Consider the following 17,440-nt stretch of genomic DNA (forward strand, 5'->3'; position numbering starts at 1 on the left):
CTGACCATGTCCAACTCAGTGCATCCACAGGTACTTGCTGCAATGCTCAGCCAGGAGAGTTGTCCAACCTGTTTATCCTCTGATGAGGTACTCAATGTCCTCTGCTGGCCATCATATCTTTTGTGTGCATCTGGGTAGGCTCTCCACTGCACGTGCATCTGCCACTGAGGATGCCATTCCCAATACATACGCTCCCTGAGGATGGGGTTTAAATACAGCCACCTAGTCAGGGAGTCCACCATAAAATCTTGCCTGGGAAGTCCTTGGACTTGACCCTTGCTTGCACCAATTAGTACAGAGTCAGGTTTGGGCCACCTCCCATACCAGCCAATGCATATAACCCAAGGATGCAGTTGCCTGGTCAGTTCCACCCCTGCCTCATTTCTCACTTGAACGAGTGGGTGTTGCCACCTAGCTCAGCCTAGCCCATGCCAGGCTAGCCTGCCTGAGCACATGCAAAAACTGGGGCTGGGGGTTTGAATTCCATGTGCTGACAGGTGCTAAGGCCTAGCCCAGCCTGCCCTGCCCCTACCATGCCCTTCTCTCTCCTTTTTTTTTTTTTTTAAGATTTATGTATTTTTAATGGAAAGACAGATAAAATTTATGGGGAGAAAATGAGACAGAGAAAGATCTTCAATCTGCTGGTTCACTTTCCAAGTGGTCACAATGGCTGGAGTTGATCCAAAGCCAGGAGCCTCTTCTGGCTCTGTCAGGTGGATGTGGGATCCCAAGGCATTGGGCCATTCTCCACTGCCTTCCTGGGGTGACATCCAAGTAGCTAGATGGGAACTGAAACATCTGGGATACAAACTGATGTTCATATGGGATCGCAGTGATTGCAAGATGAGAGTTTTGCAAATTGAGCCTTTGCGCTAGGTCCCTCCCCTTGCTCTCATGTGAATCAAGGGTGCTATGGCCCCGGGCCAGCCCAGCACACACCCCAAGATTGTATCACAATCTTTTTTTTTTTTTTTATTAATTACACTGCATTATGTGACACAGTTTAATAGGCACTGGGATTACCCCCCACCTCTCCCCAAACCCTCCCCCCATGGTGGATTCCTCCACCTTGTTGCATTACCACAGTTCAAGTTCAGTTGAGATTCTTTCATTGCAAGCATAGATTGTATCACATTCTTGGGTAGTGTGTGTGCCAGTGGGTACTGTGACCCAGCCAAGCTTGGAACGCTGCCAGATTTGGCTCCGCCTCCAGACCTGGCCCAGACTCATGCCTATAGGTGCTGCAGCCTTGCGTGGCTCAACCCACCCCCAGTCCCAGCTCTAGCAAGAAGGTAAATGTTTTTTTTTAAAGGATTAATAACCTCAAATAAATACTCTTGTAATAAACTTTTATGATCACTAGGAAAAGACAAACATACAAATGGTCCAAGGTCATGAAGAGATAAATGCAATTGAGCACATCAACAAGATTTTAGCTTCAAAGAAATGCAAGATGGAAAAGTAGAATTTTTTTTTTCACCTGTAGAACTGATGAAGTTCAATGAAACTGCTGATGAGGATGAGATAAATTGTCATTCACTGCCAGCTGAAGTGTAGGCCCAGGAGATCTCTCACAGGTGTTGCATATGCTCTTGCCTCACAGCTCGGCATTATTTGTGCTGTCAGTTCACTTGTGAGCTAACTGAATCCCAGGGTGCCCAGGGTCACAGGTCTGAGGGCTTGTTTTCTTTCTTTGTGAGGAAAGAAGATTGTGACAACGAAGTGCCTTGATTTGCAAAGGGAATTCAAAAAGTCCACGAAATGTAAAATCGATGATAAGTTCTTACAATATAAAACATTTCCTAAATCCACGCACAAGTATTTCACAATCTGCATTTCCACGAACTTTTCTGCAGACCCCATGCCATATATGATCAAATGTTCTACAGAATTGTTTTCTGACCTGGTGGACTCCAGCAACGTGAAGGGGACAGAGAACACAGAAGGCTAATCCATGGCCTGTGCAAGACCCAGCCAATGCTAGTCATACCTGCTCAGGCCACAGATGAGAGATCAGCAGCCCAGAGCCATCTTCCTTTGCCTCACTTCCTGTACACTCTGGTTAGAGTTCTGTCTGTTCCTCCTTGCACTCTTTTGCTTTGGTGCGGGGATGGAGAGTGTCTCACCTGTGAACTGAGTGTGGCCACCAAAATCATTGGTCTAACCCTGTCAAGACAACTCCAAGTGGGATCTGAACTTTAATAAATATGTATAGTTATAAACAGCCAAATGACATAAGGCAGAAAAAAAAGCTTTACCACCTTACTACTGCCTTTGACCATACTATGCCCTTAATGCCTGGGTACCATAGAAGAGGGTGAGTAGTTCCTTCTCATTTCCCACCTGCTTTCCAAGAAGATTTATGGGAGACTCATTAAAATCTCCATATCAGGGGTAGCACTATAGCATAGCAAGTTAATCCTCTGCCCAAAGCGCTGGCATCCTATATGGGTGCTGGTTCAAGACCTGGCTGCTCCACCTCTGATCCAGTACCCTGTTAATGGCCTGGGAAATCAGCAGAGTATGACCCAAGTCCTTGGGCCTCTGAACCCCTGTGAGAGACCTTGAAGGAGACACAGACCAACCCAGTGCCAGAAATAGCCAGCTCCAAATTTTGCAGCCATTTGGGGAGTGAACCAGGGGATGGAAGATCTCTCTGTCTGTCTCTCCTTCTCTTTGTAATTCTCCCTTTCAAATAAAAATGAATAAATCAACAAATTTAAATCTTCGTATTACAAGTAAAACTAGTAGAAAGAGGCCAGAGGCCAGAAGATAAGTTTAGATACATTGTATAGGTTAAGGGAACATAGTTCACTAAGTATACCCATTTCACCAAGAAATAACTGGCATTCTAATTTAATAAATGTTTCAAATAAGCTAGAAAACATGAGGCAGTTTTTCTGAAATCTGAACACTCCTGAGAGTGGGCAATGCAGTTAATAACCTTGGCAGATAAGCCCCAAAAGCATGGGGTAGGATAGCCAGTTGTGCTTTCTTCACTGTTTTAACAGCGTGGTCTTTATTTTCTGCAGATGGCAAACAACCTGATTTAGACTAGATGGCATGACAGTCATGGCTTCTTCACACTGACACACTATTTTAATTCTTTTTTTAAAATTAATTACATTGCATTATGTGACAGTTTTATAGGTACTGGGATTCCCCCCACCGCTCCCCTAACCCTCTCCCCATGGTGGATTCCTCCACCTTGTTGCATTACCACAGTTCAAGTTCAGTCAAGATTCCTTCATTGCAAGCACATACCAAGCATAAGTCCAGCATCTTACTGTTTAGACAAATTCAACGGCTTGTTGGGGAGACCATCTCTGGTCTGAAGGTAGAGCTGGCAGAGTATCATCCTGATCAATTAAAAGCCCCAACATAACATCAGCAACAATTAATAATGTTATGGAATTAATTGACGTAGTATTGAGTAACCAACATGTTAAAAAAAATGCAAGTCCTTTACCACATCCTGTGACTCCTTCGTTGACATTTCAATTTTAGTTTATGTGCAACCGGATTCTATACACCTTAAAATGGCTATAGATTACTATTCAGCTGTCTTGTATCTATTTTCATTATAGTATTTAGCATTATATAGTGTTGAAGCATAATTTTGCTGAACTTGGCTTTTTTTTCGGGTTGTCTAGACTGGCTTATAACTCTTTCAAGACATATGTCAACAGTTTAGGTGCAGAACAGTTTTAGGAGGGATGTGCAGAGAAATCCTCAATACCCTAGTGAGGAGTAACCAATCATTGTGTCCCACCTAGTAAGGTATAAGTGAATCCACACTGTCCATTTCCTGTCTGATTCCAAGCTTTCCTTGTTGTTCTCTATCTATTCTAGAGTTTTGCTTGTTTATTTTGAGGGGTTTCTGGAATGATCCTGATGGTCATTGCAAGAGAGGGTGGGGGACCCAAGGTTGGAACCGAGTGAGGACCAGAGAAAGCTCCTCTCCTGAGTCCCCAAGGAAGTTTACTCTTCTTCTGTTTCTGTGGACTGCTCAGGGCTCCTGGCTGTTGTTCTGACACCCTTGGATCCTGTGAGGAAAGATTTGGATTTCTTTCATCCCATGTGGTGGATCCAAGCGGGAGTTGGTGACCTCAGAGTTCTTGGCCTCCGAAGGCACTCCAACTCCCTGTGGTCTCCTTGGCAGGTGGGATGTTGTCGTTGGTGCCCGTACTGATGGTCCTTGGTGAGAATCCGTGAGTCTTCAGGGTTGGGATACAAGCCTCCTCCTGTCCCCCTGCTCTACTCTGGGGTCCCACCCTGCTCTGGTCATATGACCTCCTGTTAAGAGGTTGTCAGGACCGCTCTTAATTACCCTTATATGTCTTTGTAGTTTAACTATTGTCTAATGCTGATTCGAGTCTGTTGTCTTTATTTCCTGCAGATGGCAAACAACCTGATTTAGACTAGATGGCATGACAGTCATGGCTTCTTCACACTGACACACCATTTTTTAATTCTTACTTCTACCAAGGAACAAACCGTAACTTATCAATTGAGTGAAAAAGGAGAACTAACAGGTGAGTCTTAGAGTTTTAAAACTGTAACTGATACGTTTTTGCAGGTGGAAGTGATTGCTCCTTGCCACGATTTTTACCTTTTCCTCCTATACTAATAGCCCTTTGATTCGTACAGTGAGTACTTCCTGAATGTTGATTGTTACCAGGGCTACAGGGAAGAACAGGCCTTGATGGAACTCCATTGAGGGTTGGGGGCGAGCTGGTGTACAAGCCGTGGGACTTTAATGTTTTTGGAGACTACAGAGAGGGCTTTCAGGGATGGATGGTAGGGAGTAGTAGGGTTTTTTTTTTTTTAAATTGTGGTTATGACATACAAAGTGGCTTAGAACAGTATACAGTTGGGCTCCACACCCATTGGTTTGTGTGGAAGATGGGGCTGGAGGCAGAACTGACCCAGCAATTGCCACCACCAGCATATGCATGGGCTGACTGGGGTGACGGTCTGTGACGGACCCTGTACTGGAATGCACACACAAGAATCTGATCTTGGATCACTTTAGACGGAATTTCTTTGGGGATTCCCCCAATTAAACTGTTGGACTCAGGACTTCAAGCATGAAGAGAATTGCAGGTTCCATGGTCTGACCATGGAGTGCATGTGTCAAAGCTGAACCTCCTCGGAGGCTCAGATGGAGCAGTGGACAGCATATCCAGGTGCACATGGGGGATATGGTAGTATATTGGAGTACATTACCAGAACAGAGGACTAAACAAATTGTTTAACTACCCCAGCCAAGTATGTCAGTGAAAATCTGGACAAATGGAGACGCTAACGTGGACTGTCAGCCAGTGGATTCTGGAGAGATTTCATTGTGCTTGGAATGGTGAGATCGGCAGCAATTCAGAACAGTTGAACTAACGAAACCACTTGATCATGCCCTCATATCATGCCCCACATCAGGGACCCTGGGAAGGTTAAGAGAGTGGGTGTGGCTTTTCCTTTTGTCTCTCCCCATCCCCAGACACAGGAAGGAAAAGGAGAATGTGGAAACATTGGCCTTACCTACTTTCCTGTAGCCCTTGACCCTTTGTGCCCTAATCAACTATGTAAAGATCATCAAAAACAAAACAAAACAAAACAAAAATAGTATACGGTTCATATCCTACAATTCTACCATGGTCTCCCTTGGCTAAAATCAGTGTTGGGGCTGCATTGCTATCCAGGGACTCTAAGGGAGAGTTCATTTCCCTGCCTTATTCAGCTTCTAGGAATGACCTGCATTCCTGGTCTTGTGGGCCCCCCTCCTCCATTGGAAAACCAGCAATATTGCATCACTCTGATCATTATTGCAGTTACATCTCTCTGTATGATTCAAGCTGGGAAAGGTTCTTTAACTTTAAGGACCCATGTCATTAGGTTGGGTTGAGCTGCATAGTGGCTCCACCTTAACATTAACTTATTGGGAACATTGCTGTAGAGCGTCTACTCGGGTTCCAGAAGTTAGGACACAGATGTCTTTCAGCATCTACATTCTGCCCAACAAACAACATACAATTTAATGCTTTAAAATGTGTACAGAAATTTCGCTTTAGGAATTTGAAATAGGTGCAGACATTTTGGTGTAGAAGTTGAAACATTGGTTAAGATGACCACGGATCTTTCATCAGTGTTTGAGATATAAGTATATATAATATGTAAGGGGACCTTGAAAGTTGGTGCAGAACTGGAATTAGAGAGTAGGTTAGGGCCAGGCATTTGGTACAGTGACTAAGATGCCGTTTGAAGTGCTGCATCCTGCATTGGAATACTTGGGTTCAAGTCACAGCTCTGCTCCTGATGCTAGCTTCCTGCAGGTGCACACCCTGGGAGGCAGCAGGCCACGGCTTAAGTACTCAGGTCTCTATTACCTGGGAGACACGGATTGAGTGTTCCCAGCCTCAGCATGGCCCAGTCCTGGCTTTGGTAAGCATTTGGAAAGTAAACTAGCAAAGGAGGGGGTCTCTGCCTTTCTGCCTTTCAAATATTAAATATGAACAAGAAAAATGTTTTATTTTGGTGAGAACATTTTGAAATCCATGAGTTTTCATATTGTGCATGTTTCTATCACCTTTTAAAACACGTTGCAAATGTATTCTACATAAAGGCAGAATGATATACAACATTTAGGACTGTGGTTACCTCTGGGGGATGAGATGGGACAGGTTTTTGGTTTTAGTTCTGAAGTTTGGCGATGCATTTAGTTTTTCATTATGTTTTGCCTTTTAAACTAACACACATATTCTTCACGTAATTAAAAAAAAAAAACAACTTGGGCCGGGCATGGTGGCGCAAGTGGTTAAGGTCCTTGCCTTGCACGCCTGGGGTCCCATATGGGCGCCAGTTCTATCCCGGTAGCCCCGCTTCCCTTCCAGCTCCCTGCCTGTGGCCCAGGAAAGCAGTCGAGGACGGCCCAGGGCTTTGGGACCCTGCACCCGCGTGGGAGACCTAGAAGAGGCTCCTGGCTTCGGATCGGCATAGCATCGGGCTGTTGTGCTCACTTGGGGAGTGAATCATCAGACGGAAGATCTTCCTCTCTGTCTCTCCTCTCTGTATATCCGCCTTTCCAATAAAAAATAATAAAAATAAATCTTAAAAAAAAACTTATTTATTTTTATTGGAAAGGCAGATAGCCAGAGAAGGGGGAGACAGAGAGGAAGATCTTCTGTCCAATGATTCACTCCCTAAGCGGCCACAACAGCCAGAGCTGAGCCAATATGAAGCCAGGAGCCAGGAGCTTCTTCCAAGTCTCACCTGTGAGTACAGGGTCCCAAGGCTTTGGGCTGTCCTCCACTGCTTTCTCAGGCCACAGGCAGGGAGCTAGATGGGAAGCTGGGTCAGCAGGATTAAAACCGGTGCCCATATGGGATCTTAGTGCATTTAAGACAAAGTCCCTACCTGCTAGGCTATCATGCTGGGCCCTTCATGCAGTCTTTTGTGTGCACCAAATATATCTACAAAGAAAAAAGGAGAAAGAACAAATATCTAGTTAAAGGAACTATAGTAACTATAGTAACTATATTTAAAAAAAAAACAGAATTGCTCATTTGAAAGGCAGAATTAGAAACAGAAAAGAGACAGGGAGAAAGATGTTTTAAACCCTGGTTCACTCCCAGATGGCCACAGCAGCTGCCCCTGTGGCTGGCTGAAGGCAGGAGGCCGTGGCTGAAAGCACTCAGGCTGTCCTCTGCCGCTTCCCCACGACCTTAGCAAGGAGTTGGATCAGAAGCATAGCGACCAGGACCCAGACTGGCGCTCACAACCTGCTGTGTCACAACACTGGCCCAGCCATAATTTTTTGGAAAGAAAAATATTTATGAGTAAAGATAGCAGGTGTTCCTAAATTAAGCATTCACATAAAGAAAGACGTTCCTGGTGAGATTGGCAGCAATTCAGAACAGTTGAAGTATCGAAACCACTTGAGCAATGCCCTCGGAGCATGCCCCACATCAGGGACCCTGGGATGGTTGGGAAGGTGGCTGTGGCTTCTCCCTTTGTGTCTTCCCTTTCCCCAGATACAGGAATGAAATAAAGAGAATGTGGAAACAATGGTCTTACGCACTTTCCTGTAGTCCTTTATCCTTTGAGCCCTAATCCACTATGTAAAATTCATTAAAAGAAAAAAAAAAAAAAGAAAATAGAGAAAGAAAAAAAGAAAAAGAAAAAGAAAGAAGTCCCCAGAAATTGGGGCCGGTAATGTGGCACAGTGGCTTAAGCTACTGCCTGCCATGCTGGCATCCTATATGATCACTGGTGGGAATCTTGACTGTTTCACTCCTAATCCAGCTCCCTGCTAATGTGCTAGTGGGCCCCTGCCTCCCACGTGGTCAATCCAGGTCCTGGCTCCTGGCTTTGGCTACTGCTACAATTTGGGGAATGACCCAGTAGATGGAAGTTCTCTGTTTCTTCTTCTGCTTTTTAAACAACAAAATCACTAAAGACTTTAAAAAATATTTTTCAAAGGAGAAATTCTATGTTACCAACCTTAAGTTTTATATGCTTGTCTTAAAAAAATGTAAATATGTGGGTATAATAAAACATCATTGTTTACTTTTCCTTTCACCTAGCTTTAAACTGGCTCGTTCCCTACGACATCATCATCATCATCATTATTAGTTTAAGTGTTGGTTCTGGGTAAGGTTGCTGCAATGATTATCAAATCTGTTGATTAAGTGAAGAAAAATAAACAGCTGAATTGCCAAGACTGATGTGTCTGTCAGATTACTGAATAGATAGAGTTGTTAGATTGTGTTTGTATGAGCATGGTTTTTCTTTTAAAGAAAAGTGTGTATGTATATCATACATACTACCTAGCTTTAGTCTTACATAGAAAAAGAGATGGACGAATATGAGTATATCAAAATTGCCAGTCATAATCAGTGAGAACCAGCAATAGGGTGGGACTTTTTCATTTTATATAAATCCCTGAGCCTTTAAAACTAAAAAGCAGGGCGCAGTGTGGTGACCTAGCAGCTTAAGTAATCGCTTTGAAAGCGCCAGGATCCCATATGGGTGTCAGTTCTAATCCTGGCAGCCTCACTTCTCATCCAGCTCCTTGCTTGTGGCCTGGGAAGGCAGTAGAGGATGGCTCAGGGCTTTGGGACCCTGCACCCTCAGGTGAGACCTGGAGGAAGTTCCTGGCTCATGGCTTTGGATAGGCGTAGTACCAGCTGCTGCAGTCACTTGGGGAGTGAATCATCAGACAAAAGATCTTTCTCTCTGTCTCTTTTCCTCTCTGTATATCTGACTTTGCAATAAAAATAAACAAATCTTTTTTTTTTTAAAAAAGCTAAAGAATAACAAAAAAAGTATTTTCATTTTTTAAAAGATTTGCTTATTTTTATTTAAAGGCATATTTATGGAGAGAAGGAGAGACAGAGAGAAAGCTCTTTCATCCATTGGTTCACTCCCCAAAAAGATCTTCCAGCTGCTGGTTCATTCTGCAAGTGGCTGCAATGGCTGGTGCAGAGTTTATCTGAAGCCAGGAGCTTTTTCTGGGTCTCTATCTTGCGTGCAGGGAGCCAAGACTTTAGGCCATCCCCTGCTGCTTTTCCAGGCCACAAGTAGGGAGCTGGAAGGGAAGTGGAGCAGCCAGGACACTAACTATACCTATATAGGATCCTGGTACTTTCAAGTGGAAGATTATTTGATTAAGCCATTGTGTCATGCTCAATAAAACTGTATTCTTAAGTCTCTTGTTTCAAAATGACTGGTTACAGTCTCACATAAGACCCCTGGAACAGTGAGCCCTGGTCTGTGGCTAGAAAGATAGTGCAGGCTCCTTGGTTCTGGAACTAGGTCTACTGCACTCCAGTGGTCTTTACACATGAAATTCCACTGAGAGCCTTTTTTCTGGTTGGAAACATCAGAGTGTTATTAAATGAACTGAGGTGTGAAATCTTCTTGAAAATGATAATGAGCTATTATTGCATAAATGCAAGTCAATGTTCCTTTCTTATGGTAATATTTGTTCAAGGAGTGAAATATTCACCTTTTGAAATATTCGCCCAGTTTCTTTTAAATTGCTTTTTTTTTTTTTTGACACAGGATTAGACAGCTGATCTTAAAGGCAAGTAAAGTGCAACCCTTTGAACTGGATTTAAATAAAGAAGAGAGAAGACACAGCTGTCAAAAATGTTCTACTATACAGTCAAAGGTGTCGACTCTGTGACCCCGAGAATTAAGCATGACAGCGCTTGGAAAAATTCCTACCTTTCATGAAACATCCCACTTTTGGAATTTTTTTTCATTATGTTGAAAAGTATCTGTGATTTAATCACAAAAATGTATTGAAATAATAAAAATGACCTTAAAATTGAATGGGATTATTTGTAGACTAATATGACTCATTTTGTTGCTTCATTTTTCTTTCCATATTAAAGACTATTCTAAACTCTAATTTTTTCAATAAATGAGACTGAAATCCAATGTAGCTATGTCGATTTGTGTGAGACAATATTTGAGGTTCTTCTCTCCTTTAGCCACTTAAAAAAATAAATTTATTTATTTTTTCTTGGAAAGGCAGATACACAGAGAGGAGAGACAAAGATTTTCCATCTGCTGGGTCACTACCCAAGTTGCCACAAGGGCTGCAGCTGAGCCAATCTGGAGCCAGGAGTCAGGAGCTTCTTTTGGGTCTCCGATGTGGGTGCAGGGATCCCACATTTTGGGCCATCCTCGACTGCTTTCCCAGGCCACAAGCAGGGAGCTGGAACAGAGGTGGAGATTGGAACCTGTGCTCAAATGGGATGCCAGCACCATACTCAACCTAATACAGGCTTAACTTACTATTGCAGGGGGCCAATCCCTAGCCACCTTTTTATTCTGCCTTCACTGAGCCATTTCTGGTTTGAACAGATCTAGCTGATAAAGAAAAAAAATATATATATAAAGCAAATATATGTTATATATATTATATGACACACACATATAAAGCAAAAAACCCAACACGTGGTTTTAGGTTTGAACACATTCAGGTTCAAACACTGCCTTTTACTCCTCTATCCATAGAAAAGTTATCTAAAGTAGGATGGGAGAGTACACGTGAAGCACTTTCTTCCACTTGCCTTGTGGTCTAACTCCTCCAAAACTTAATAGATTCCTTCATCCTCTGTTTTGCTCACACTTGTGCACCCACTCAAAAACTCCACTCTCTCTCCCAGAAAATTTTAAATAAAAAGAGACATAAAATTATCTGTCTTATCTTAAGGCCTATTTAAAAAACACCCTTTCCAAAACTGTTCATCAAGCAGTGTTCCTACATCATGTTTTCCTTCATTTCAGAGCTGTGTGCTAGTCATTCCACGCAAGGAACGCTCGGCGTAGGTGGAAGCGAACTTAGGAAACAGCAAACCTTTGTCCAGAAGTTTAACGATGACAGCACACAGTGACCTCATGAAATCGTGGCTTTACGCCCAGTTATTACTAGTCTTCCATTCATTCTAGCTTCCTCAGATCCCACGCCATCTTCAAATCCGAATTTACACACTGGCCAATCAGGGTGCAGTCTTCTGCAGTCGCGAGGATCGCTGCAGCCAATGAGCGACCGGCGCGCCTCGGTGGGGTGAGACAGGCCGCCAGGAGGCCAATTCCAAAGGGGTGTGCCAGACACGCTTGGGCGGGCCCGAAGCTTGATTGACAGCTTGATTGGACAGCGGGATCCGAGTTTGATGGGCAGCCTTAGAACCGAATCACGTACGCAGGACGGGGTAGCAGGTGGGTGGGAGAGTGAAGCCGGAGTCAGCCAATGGGTGTCGCACTACGCTCAGAGGGCGCGACAGATCACCAATGGCGGTACGGCTATGGCGCGGTGGGCGGAGTTCAGGTCTTAAATGGTGTAGGATCGGCTCGTATTAGTGCCTTCTCCTTCGTCACGGCCGCAGCCTCTTTCTGACTTCGTTCATTCATTCTTTTTTTTTTTTCTTGTTCATTCAAGAAGATAGTGAGGCCTAGTCCGAAAGCCATGGCGTGCCTTCTGTCTGTCGCCGCCGGTCTCCTGTATTGGGTGGGCGCCGGCACGGTGGCCTACCTCACCCTACGCGTCTCGTACTGGCTCTTCTGGGCCTTTCGGCTCTGGGGTGTGGGCAACGATGCGTGGGTCGGGCCGCGGCTCGGCGAATGGGCAGGTGAGTGCGAGTCGGCGCCGTCTCCTTCTCCGGGACTCGGCGGGGCCCGGCGGCCGCTGACCAAACCCGGCGCCCTTCCTGCCGCTTCCCAGCTCCCCGCTCTGTTTCCGGAGACCCCCATCTTGTGGCTTGCTTAGAGTTGTTGCACAGTTTGCAGATACCCCACACCCTGCAAACTCAACTCTGGGAACTGCCGAGTGCAGCTTGGGGTGCGGGAGAAAGCGGCGTTGGGCTCGCGGGGGCGTGGTGCCCTTGGAGCCGTGCCGGGGTTCGAGGCCCTTGGGGAACCTTGTCGTCGCTGCCTCCTTACCCAGCCGTGGCTCGCCGCCCCTTGTCAGTTTGTTGAAAATAAAAAGTTTTCCACAGGATTCGACCAGCGGCCCACTCCTAAGGAAGCCAAGCGAGCTGTTAGCTTTACTGGGATGAGGGTGTTAGGACCAGAGGTGCCCGCCACCCTAGTGCTTAGTGGGTCCCCTTTCTTTGGATTGGGCCTTTTTTATCTAATTCACATAGCCAGGAAACAAGAAAAATACCAGACACCCAGATCTTGGCTGTTCTGGAATCGCCCAGTACCGAGAAGGATTCCTTCCTGGAAGTGGCCCCTCTCGACGATGTTGCAAAGGGAGAGATGTTTATCCCAAGGGCGTTTGTGGGAGGGAGAACCTGAGTTAACCCTGCAGGCATTCAGAATGCAGGACAAAGGGCATGCTGCAGAAGTTGGGAAAATTGCCTGCCTGCAAGTTGGCCCTTGCTTTTTTTCTGTTCTATATTGCTGTTCATTTCTGCTTTCTTTTTCGTCCCTTCCTTCCCCTGTTGCCGCCCGCTTACTCCTTTAAAAAAACAAAAAGTGATTTCTGAAGCTGTGCTGATGGTGGTTCTCAGATACGATTCTTCATTTTCATGTTTGATAATTAGTGTTCACTTCCCCAGGAATGGATGGAGTTTTGGGGGTGGTTAGGCTGGAGTAAGATGCACGAATTACGTCACGCCGTGTTTACTTGGTTGATTGAGAAACATTTACACAATGTAGTGGAAAAGACAGCATGTCGTTTGGGGCAGCGGTGTTGGGGGAGAACCTCTGCTGAGCCTATTCTGTGTGCGAGGCAACACCTTTGATTGTTGCCCTTTGCTGTTATTTCATTCTAATTAAGAATGCCATTTCTCAATTGACTTGCCCAAGCTTGTGGTTGTCAGCTGTCGGAAACTTGTTTGTGAACTTTTGCAATGTTACTCAAGATATCACTGCTGTTAACCGAGTAACCGAGTACAAGATAAGTGTCACTTGTTCTCTCTGATTTGTGGTGGTTAATATATAGAATATAAGTAATGGATTTTTTTTTTTTTAACGATTTGTGTCAGAAAGGTAGGTTTACAGAGAGAAGGAGAGACATAGAGAAAGGTCTTCTGTCCACTGGTCAACTCCCCAAGTGGCTGCAACTGCCAGAGCTAAGCTGATCTGAAGCCAGGAACCAGGAGCTTCTTGCAGGTCTCCCCTGTGGGTGCAAGGCCTTGGGTCATCCTCTTCTACCTTTCCAGGCCGAAAGTAGGGAGCTAGATGCAAAGTCGAGCAGCCAGGAGATGAAACAGCGTATATGGGATCCTGATGGCACATGCAAGCCAAGGATTTAGCCGTGAACAATCGCCAGACCCAGTAGTTGATGTTTAAGAGTGAAATTGATGTCTTTGGCTTTGATTCTTGTTACAAGCCTGGTCTGTCTTGCTGCTGAACAATAATCTTTCTTGTTTCACTTGTTCAACTCCTTATCTAGTTGGAGCCCTTGATTATAAATTTAAAAATGAAGGAATTGAGGAAGGAAGGAAGGAAGGATTGTGGTCTTAGAAATGTGTCCAGAGACTACATTATAAAGGTTCTTATATATATTTTTTAAGGATTTATTTTTTATTAGGAAGTCAGATATACAGAGAAGAGGAGAGACAGAGAGGAAGATCTTCTGTCTGATGATTTACTCCCCAAGCAGCTGCAACGGCTGGAGCTGAGCCAGTCTGAAGCCAGGAGCCCAGAGCCTCTTCCGAGTCTCCCACGCGTGTGCAGGGTCCCAAGGCTTTGAGCCATCCTTGACTGTGTTTTATATTAATCAAAATGTAAATTAAAATGTTTGTACTTTGCAAGCAAAACCTTTTTAAAAGAAGTTATTTAAAACTGTATTAGCAAATGATAAATAGAAGTTCAATTTATGAGTCTGCAGCAGAAGCCAATTGATGTAACATTGTTCTTTCTAAGGACCACTTGCTGATGGAAGAGAATTGGTCCCAAAGTAAGAATCATTGGCAAATTAAGGACAGGGTTTAGAAAGATGTGGGAGCACAGTTTGAAGTGGAACACCAGGGCAGGGGCCAGTGCTGTGATGCAACAGGTGGAACTGCTGCTTGCATCGCCAGCATCCCACCCACAGGGATGCTTATTCCCATCCCTGCTGATGTACCTGGGAAAGTAGAAGATGGCCCACATCCCTTGGTCCCTGTACTCAGCTGGGAGACTGGGATGAAGCTCCTGGCCCCTGGCTTCAGCCTGGTTGCTCTGGCTGATACAGCCCTTTATGGAATGAACCGCTGGATGGAAGATCTCTATCTCTCCTTCTCTCTGTAACTTTGCCTTTCAAATAAATAATACAGCTTTTCTTCTTCTTCTTTTTTTTTTTTTTTAAGAACACTGAGATAACAGAGGGTCATGATTTGCTAATTAAAGTGAAGCGAATTCGACTCATTCTGAATTTTACCAGAAAGTTTTTTAAGTGCTTAAGCAGAAATGATCCAATTGTTATTTGTAATAATGTATACCTGGATCTAAAAGCAAATACTTCATCTCTGAATTCAGAGACCCTCAAATAAAACTAAGATGAGCTCATCTTAAACAGTTGCCTGTTGAAGTTGGAGCTGAAGCTAGCAGGAGTGATCCTTGAATAAATAGTTTGACATTGTGGTAGTTTCTGTAATTGCAGTAATAATTTTAGAATTTTTGTTTATACGTCTACCAATTAATGTCCTCCCCAAGAAACCTGCTGTCTGGGTCTCATGGTCATGTGTCTTCCTGGAAAGGCCCTCTGAGAGGATGTCAGTGGAGGGCAGAGCTGCAGAGGCACTTCTTGCCATGACAGGGTTACTGTGGTGTCCTCTGTTCCTTAGCCATGTTCAGTACTCTATAGTAATGTATGTTGAGTTGATGGTAAATTGCTGTTCCTATTACACATTTTTTAAAGATTTGTTTTTATTTGAATGGCAGATTTTATAGAGAGAGAATCTTCCATTTGCTGTTTTACTCCTCCAAATGTTCACGGTGGCTAGCGCTGAGCCGATCTGAAGCCAGGAGTCAGGAACTTCTGGGTCTCCTGTGTAGGTGCAGGGTTCCAAGGCTTTGGGCCTTCCTCAGTTGCTTTTCCAGCCACAGGCAGAGAGCTGGATGGGAAGTGGATCAGGTGTTACATAAACTGGTGCCCATATAGGATTCTGGCCCCTACAGGTGGAGGGTTCGCATGTTGGGCCATGGCGCCAGCTCTGTTCCTGTTATTCTTTTTTTTAAAAGATTTATTTTTTTATTTTTATTGGAAAGGCAGATATACAGAGAAGAGAGACAGAGAAGAAGATCTTCCCTCCGATGATTCACTCCCCAAGCGGCCTCAACGGCTGGAGCTGAGCCAATCTGAAGCCAGGAGCCTCTTCCGGGTCTCCCATGTGTGTGCAGGGTCCCAAGGCTTTGGGCCGTCCTCGACTGCTTTCCCAGGCTACAGTCAGGGAGCTAGAAGGGAAGCTGGGCTGCCGGGGTTAGAACCGATGTCCATATGGGGTTCCGGCGCGTGCAAGACGAGGACCTTAACCACTGCGCCATCGTGCTGGGCCCTGTTCCTGTTATTCTTAAGTCTCCATGGGAGTGTGTTTTGTCTCAGGGAATCCAAGGGTCAGGGATTGTAGGTCTTCATTGCTTGACTTTTCCCTTGGTACTTTGGCACACTGCTCAGATACCTGCTCTTCAGAACTTAAAATTTGTGGAGGAAAGCTCAAGTACAGGCTTGCAAGCAGCAGAAGGGTTCAAGGCCTCAGATTCCTTAGTCTAGGTAACTTTCTGAGATGATCTGCTCATTCCTCATCTAGCGCCTTTATCTCCAGAGCAAGAGCTGACTTGCCTCTTTGCCCTAGTCCACTTCCAGTGACCCAAATGAGTCACTCTGATTTCACTTGATCGCTAGCAGGTGGGCCTAGCACAACTTGGTAAGTAGGACTCTGGCCTGTCCTTGTTGGGAACTAGCTGTGTTTCTTAGGTGAGCCAAGAGCTTCTGGGTCATTGAACTTCAGTTGTGTAACAATCATTGTAGCAAGTATTTCAAAAGAAATTTCAGAAGAAAACTGCTGATCTAGTTAGGAATATTAAGTACAAAGAGTCACTGGTCAAGAGCTCTACAGAGTGAAGAGTTTAATAAAGTGTGGATGAAGTTTGCATCTGTTTGAGCAGTGTTCATCGCTGGAGTTCATCTACCAGGATTGCTATTGAAATGAAATAGAAATGATGCAAAGGCAAGGTGAAGTTGAGATATCTGATAATCTTAAACACAAGACAGGATTGTAAGGACTTGGTATTTAATGCAAGGGGATGTTGCTCTAGGCACCACGGAATAACGAATCTAAATAGGTAGTAGGATTTTTAAAATAATAGCTTAATTTAGATATAGTTCACATACCATAGAATTTACCTATTAACATGCACAATTCAGTTTTATTATGCTCACAAGTTGTACGACTATCTTCAGATCTAATTTCAGAACATTTTCACCCTATTTAAAAAGCCCCTTAGCCAGCAGTAATGCTCACTGTCCAAGCTTGTACCCATCCTATCCCTAATTAGCTACTATTTTATTTCTGTGTGGATAATGCCTATTCTGGGTTTTTCCTAGGAATAGAATCATACTCTGTGTGTGTGCGCGCACAAATGGCTTCTGATTGGCTTTTTTAATGTAATGTGATGTTTTCAGGGTTCGTGTTATGGCATGAAATCAGTTCTTCAGCTATTTGTTTCTTGATGAATTGTCTTCTGTTCTGTGAAGTTAGGTTTCACCAAGTGCCTTCACCTTGGCATTTTGCCCTCTGGGTGTCTATGTTGGCACATCCTTCAGATTCCACAGCTTCGGCTGCTGATGGCGCTCTTGGTTCTGTGACATCCCAAGGTTTTCTTCATTAGTGGGTAATGAGGATTCGGGCAGGGCATGGGCAATGGGGTTTTTAATCTAAAAAGGCATTTATTAAAATTGGCTTTGCTGAGCCAGGCGCCAAAGTGAGAAGGTTGCCAGAATCAC

At 44.4% G+C, this 17,440-nt stretch overlaps 1 protein-coding gene and 2 long non-coding RNA genes across 5 annotated transcripts in view; all 3 read left to right on the plus strand.

Moving 5' to 3' along the window:
- The window catches only part of LOC121156433, a 30,798-nt gene extending 20,466 nt beyond the window's left edge, over positions 1-10,332 (plus strand). Inside the window, exons 1-3 of one of the 3 annotated variants that reach the window (XR_005883864.1) lie at positions 4,130-4,162; positions 4,400-4,535; positions 10,060-10,332. This is a non-coding gene — a long non-coding RNA (uncharacterized LOC121156433). The other 2 variants (XR_005883865.1, XR_005883863.1) reach the window with 2 other exon arrangements.
- LOC121156434 lies at positions 1,140-3,067 on the plus strand. Its single transcript, XR_005883866.1, has 2 exons — positions 1,140-2,061; positions 3,033-3,067. It is a non-coding gene; the product is annotated as an uncharacterized LOC121156434 (long non-coding RNA).
- Positions 10,333-11,848: 1,516 nt separating the features above from the next.
- HSD17B12 (hydroxysteroid 17-beta dehydrogenase 12) overlaps positions 11,849-17,440 on the plus strand; it is a 164,049-nt gene continuing 158,457 nt past the window's right edge. The window contains exon 1 of the mRNA XM_040980137.1: positions 11,849-12,137. Coding sequence (XP_040836071.1) covers positions 11,975-12,137 — 163 coding nt within the window. The 5' untranslated portion in view covers positions 11,849-11,974. The remainder of the gene's footprint in view (positions 12,138-17,440) is intronic.

Source organism: Ochotona curzoniae, unplaced genomic scaffold, assembly GCF_017591425.1.
Source record: "Ochotona curzoniae isolate NIBS_2020 unplaced genomic scaffold, NIBS_Ocur_1.0 contig_3432, whole genome shotgun sequence".
NCBI classification, from domain to species: Eukaryota; Metazoa; Chordata; class Mammalia; order Lagomorpha; family Ochotonidae; genus Ochotona; species Ochotona curzoniae.